Source organism: Mastacembelus armatus, chromosome 11, assembly GCF_900324485.2.
Source record: "Mastacembelus armatus chromosome 11, fMasArm1.2, whole genome shotgun sequence".
Lineage (NCBI taxonomy): Eukaryota > Metazoa > Chordata > Actinopteri > Synbranchiformes > Mastacembelidae > Mastacembelus > Mastacembelus armatus.
Window position 1 is genome coordinate 17,158,604 of NC_046643.1, and position 6,000 is coordinate 17,164,603.

The 6,000-nt window shown below is 39.3% G+C and overlaps 1 protein-coding gene across 2 annotated transcripts in view; it reads right to left on the bottom strand.

The window, feature by feature from the left end:
* The window catches only part of nedd9 (neural precursor cell expressed, developmentally down-regulated 9), a 29,220-nt gene extending 25,140 nt beyond the window's left edge, over positions 1-4,080 (bottom strand). Inside the window, exon 1 of one of the 2 annotated variants that reach the window (XM_026299949.1) lies at positions 3,992-4,080. Coding sequence is in view for 1 of the 2 variants with exons in the window: in XM_026299948.2 (XP_026155733.1) it covers positions 1,873-1,884 (12 nt within the window). In the remaining variant the exon portion in view is untranslated. Of the gene's footprint in view, positions 1-1,872; positions 2,101-3,991 lie in introns of those variants that run through there. The other variant, XM_026299948.2, reaches the window with a different exon arrangement.
* Positions 4,081-6,000: the final 1,920 nt, after the last annotated feature.

The window sequence follows — 6,000 nt, forward strand, 5'->3', positions numbered from 1 at the left end:
ACAGATAACAAGAGTGGAAACATTGGTGATGATAATTTTAGTAGCGTGCACTGATCAATCATCCTGTAAGTTGAAAACAGTGATTGTGGACATGTAGTCAAAGTTGCTTTGTTCTCTAATATCTTTACTGTGTTCACTTGTCTCATGCACAAACCATCATCTACCTTGACTGTTCCAGCTCTGTGAACTGTGCACTGAACAGGACAATGAGTCAGTCAGGATCGTGACGCAGATACACAGTGTGCACACCCTCCAGTCACAACCAAGCCCAGCTGAAGAGTGATACCAGGCCCAGTAGGCTCTGAAGAAAAGACTTAAATTACACCGCTTACAGCTTTAAACTGTGTCAGGTTGAGAGCCTGAGCCAAACCTCTGGCAAACAGCAACTTCACACTTCAGAAAGCAGGCCATTAAAAAGCAAAGCCACTCAAAACTCCTGAATCATCCAAACACTTTGTACAACTATGCATTAGAAGGAGAACAGTTTTTGCTTTTCTAAATACAGCGAGGCAGAATGCAGACCAAAGAACATGCAGCTCATGCTGAATGAAATAAATCAGGGAGGTGATATTTGTGGCACAAACTCGCCTTAAATCCTCCATGTTTTCCAAAGAGTGGGAGACTATTGTGACTTAAGGGCTGTTGATCTAAATCATGTCAGCTTTCCAGAGGAGTCAGTCCATAGCTTTCTGTGCATCAAATGAAGTTGCTACCAAATTGTAACATCTCAATATGCTGTGGAATCACAAAATGAATATCACTGACCAATAGTATGATTGTAAAAAAAAAAATCCTGACTGGCTACATGTGAACAGAGGGATGAAGTCCAGGAAAGTACTGATTCAGTTTAAGTGAACGTCATATGGCCGTACAGCATACCATAAGAATACATAAACATGTCACCTGTCAGAGCTTAATCTATATCATCATCATTACTCACACCTGAGTAATGATGCCTTTTTGTTTGGATTATTATAGTGTAATATCTCAAATAATCTGATAGATTATGGTGCCCAATCCTAAAATACATAAAACAATGGTAGATCTTTAGTGATTTGTCTGTTAATCAGTTCAGTAAAATTAATCTATAACATTTTATCACAGCCATCATCTTTTACCTCCCACGTGAAAATTTCTTACTTAGTAAGAAAATAAAACAGTACATTTCCTGATATTATCTTGTGCTCTTGGATTATGTGACCGTTTCCTTATGTTTTTACACCCAACAGTAAATGAACTGATGGAGAAAAAAGTCAGCAGGTTAATAAGTCTCTACAAAGTCATCAAACAAAGTTGAAGTCTTAGACCAAGCAGGACAGAGGTGACTGAAGTGACTGAGCTCCTGTTCGTGGCGATTTGACACTCAGTTAAATGTTTTTACAGTAACGTTATACACAGCCTTGCTCAGCAGCAATGAGGCTGGTAGATGAAACCAACAGCAAAAACTCGTCAGTGCACGTTTCTTTTTCTTTTGCTGTCCCTATTTCAACATTTTTAAGGCTAGGTGGGGTGTGTTGGGAGATGGGGAATTGGTTGCATTTTTACCCTATTCCCGCCCCTATCACGACAATAAACGCAGGCTCCACACAAGAGGTACACGCAGACTCATGTAGCTTTAAATGAGACAGTCACACACATATAAGAACAACAAAGATCTAACAAGACACTGACAGCACCCAGTTTCCCCTTTTAACCTGTTTTTTAAACAACCCGGATGCATTCATTTAACTAATTATCGCCATAAACCACAGTGGAAAAGTTTTAAAATCATAGCACCCGCGAATATTTCTCATAAAAACTGCACTGTTGTCATTTTTAAAGTAACTATTATAACACACAAACTAACGATTCATCTTACGCGGTTTCACTTACTTTGTATTTCATATTGCAGCTCTTCTCTCTGACTCCGGTTTAAAAAAAAAAAGACAAATATCCGTTTTATCGCATCAAGGAGCGACACATCTGAGGAAACGTGGTTCTGAGGGTTTTTCTGTGCGGTCAACCAGCCATCCAGAGTTTCATAGATAGAGAAACGAGTAGGAATCTCTCTGAATCCGGACTGCAGCTTTCGACTCCACACCAGTTTGTCCGACACGACAGTCGCCGCTGCAGCTCATTTGCATAACCCACCGCTGATTGGTCGAACGAAATGTTTAATGCACGCCCTCTCAGCTCTGCTCCTCCCCGCCCCGGCGCCAACGTGACGTCATATAAGTATACAACAGTGGGCTAAATTATGTTTTCCCAATAGAAAAAATTAAGATTCGTAATATGTAACTAAGTCATGAAATATAATTTAGGTGAAGTAAAGTCCTGTGTTCAAAATAAATCTCAAAATGGCACATTTCACTTTAATATATATGTTATTATTGGTTTAGAATTATTGATGCATTATGGTGAACATCATTTTAAGGCTCATTTTACTTACTGTATATAGTTCAATTATGGACTAACAGAAACTCAAAATACCTCAAAATTCTAAGTACAGATCTTGACTAAATGTTATTTTCCAATGCTGCAAATCATTATCATACAAGAGCTGAGTGTAAGCAAGTGTGCTGATATGCCCATATTTACTGGAGGCATTTCATGTATTTATTTTAACCATCTGCCTGAGTACCTGGAATTGGATAATTTCTTTTTCCTTCAAGAGCAGTAGTGGTTGTGAGGGATACCAGCATGCCTGTTTTGATTTTACTTTGTACTTATGGCACACTGTAGAATAAAGGGAACTTCTAAAACATTATTTCTTTCAGGAAGTTCTTGCGACTCTGTGTGATAGAGAAAAGCATATAGGCCGCTTTTCTGAGAAATACTTTGAATGTGAAGGATGTGTCAGTATGTGGCATTTTCTTATACACATATATGTTTCTGTTTGGTCTAAATGCAGATTACAACACTAAAAGCATTTTTAACATTTCTTCTACTTTTATATGAATAAAAATAAAAATATGTTTTAAAATGAAATTGTCTCAGCAGTGTAGCAGTTCAGACCACTTATCTATCCCCTTACAAACCAGTAACTACAGCTTTAGTTTTACATGCATAATAGTCTGCACACTGCTCGCATTTATTCAGCAGCGTTTGCTCTCTAGTGAAATGAATTTAGGCACACTGGGTGACAGGATACAGGTAAACTGAGGAAAAAGGTGTGCCTCTTTTTCTTCCTGCCCTGTTTCTTGTTGGCAGCATTGCATTTTGAAAGGCACAGATACTCCTTCAAGTCAGGAAAGATTTGTACAGTTTGAATTTATACTGTAGGAGCAGTAAAATCCAGCACTGTATTTCACCAGTCTTGTCATATCCTTAAATTCCTACATTAAAAGTTGTTCATTGAAACTGCAGAACAGCTGACGACAACCTGGTAATTTGGCTCCATGAAAACTGGAATGATGACTGTAAAGTTTTACCATGAGGTGTTTTTCTTTCATTATATTAATTGATTATATTAATTCAAAGAAATCAATGAATAAGCACAGTGAGCTGTTTTAGTCTTTGTAGTAACTAAAAAAGCATGTAATAATATCCTGCTTAAAGCCATGTTATATTTTTACTAAGAATTGGCAGCAAAAATGTACTTTGATAGTAGTATTCAAACAGTTTCTTATTAAAATGTTATAAACCAGTACTATAAAAATTTGTCTTATATTCTGCTCAGCTCAATATGAGAAATTAAAGCACATAGTTCAACACTGCATAGGGAGGCCATTTACTCAGACGCTATATACAGTATTTTGTTACTTTCCACCACTGCAGTATAAAGTTTATATCAGAAAGGACGTTTTTGTGTTTGCGAAACACAGAACTGCTGCAGCATGTATTTGTGTTTTATTTTTGATACTGCTTCTCTGCTAAAATATGACAATTGGCTCCAAACCAGGAGAACAATTGCACAATGAATTCTTGGTATGTAACACCACTACATAGTTTATTTTTATCCTTTCTTTAAGACAGTACAGATTATTTTAAAGGTTATTTTTCTAGCACTTACCCTGACTTGAGTGGAGGCAGATGAGAAGCGTGATATCACCTCTGTACGCTCAGCTCAGTATCTAACAGAGGTGTTGAAAAACACCCAGGCTGGTTTCTGACAAGATGAAGAGCTGACAGGAAAGCCTTCCTCTTTGATGCATTGTCTCCACAGAGTGTTGGTTATTATACTGAAACACAGTCACTAACAGCATCTTTATCTGTCTTTATTATTCTTAAAATGTTGCACACACAGCTGCTTTAAAAGGCCAGAAATCTCCTGTAATTTGCCTGCCTCTCATGCGTTTCCGAATGCTCTAATTTGTGTTAGCCCATTTATCACAATCATGGGGACCCTATCAGCTTTCATTGTCCCCTATGAACAGTCATATCCTCAGATGAATGCCTCTTGTAAGGGCACTCAAAACACTTATTTCTATAATATACACCATGCCCAGCTGGAGCTCATTCTCTGAGCCACAAGTGGCTATGGGGGCTATTCTTTTCTGTGTATGCCATGTGATTATGTGCATGCTAGCACCTGTTTCCTATGACAAACACAGCTCGTTTTCCCATCTGTATATATCAGTGCTTTGGAAGAAAACACCCAGAAATAAGCCAAAAAGGTTGCTTATACCATTTTCACAACATTTGGTTGGATTGAACGAGTCTGTTTGTCTTTGGTCTCCAGTGGCGTGTCATTTTGGCTGGTTTCAACTCATGCCTGACATGCATTATCAGCTTATCGTTGCTAGAAATTAGAGATTCAGAATCTCTTGCAAAATCATCCTCACCAGCTTGAGTTACAGCCCCAAATCCTCCTTTTGAATCTGAGCAGAAAAGTTCATCAGCAGCTAGAGAATGATTTGGACAAGCATCATGGCTCAAGCAGCGAGCCCTATGTCCCCATGACAACTGACAACTGGCTGCAGTATTTGTGGTCTCACACCTACTGTATTACATGAGCAGAAAAGGCCACCGGCTTTTATAGGTGCAGAGGTGTTTCAGTGTTATCATGGCACATTTCAGCGTGGAAATAGACGCTAATAATGGGGATGAAAAATGAGCCATCTGCCTTTCATCTCCGCCAGGTGTCTGTGATGTTTGGGTTACATAAGTGCCCCTGCAGATATGACCCCAGGTTTAACAGAGGGCAGAGCAGCCATACATCTTCCATAAGTGGAGATCACAGGACTGCGTGGCCTTAAGCAGCAACCGTCGCTGCAAATAATTCTGGATGGACAGAAGCAGGAGGTGCTGGTGGAAGAGAAGCCTGACAACAGCTCCTCTGTGTAGGTTGTAGTGAAGGTGGCCCCTCGCTGCTCCCTGTGAAAAACTGTCCCTCAAGCTCTCGCAAACCAGATCAGGCAGATTTATGGGCCCACCACCACCCTTGTTACCAACTCCACAGCCTGCACTCAAAGAGGAGAGCCCACCCCCCTTTCCCTCAACTGGTCCTCAGTGTCTCTTTCTTTGTGCCCTGTGACCCCATGCAGCCTTGTGGCCATGAGCAGCAGAGAGGAATGTGCAAAACATACAGGACAGAAAACAAAGAAAATATGAGTCTGACACACAGTTGGGGTTGTAATATCTGTCTCCCATTTGCACCCTAAAGTTTGAACACATATGTCTTAGAGGTAACTACAAATGCAGATACCTTTACTTTTATTTGTCCATGTTTTGAAGTATCTTCCTTTGACAATTTAGCACAGTATGACAGACATGAACTAAAGTTTTTGTGGTGATGACAATATTAGGAAAATTACATTAATAGAAAATTATCAACAGTGTTTTTCCAAAAATAATGTCCCTGTCCATTGGGTGAAAACTTGACATGCAGACCTACAACTGCACATTGTGCAACGGCACATTGTGCTCACTGTATTTCGAGTTAATATGGTCATTCACTGTCCAATGCCTTATTCAATCTTAGAGTAATTATTATGGCCTTAATGTCCTATAAAATAGTGGAACATTCCCATCTTGTGTACCTGAGAGAGAAAAGATAAGACAACATGTAGTTGGTGATTA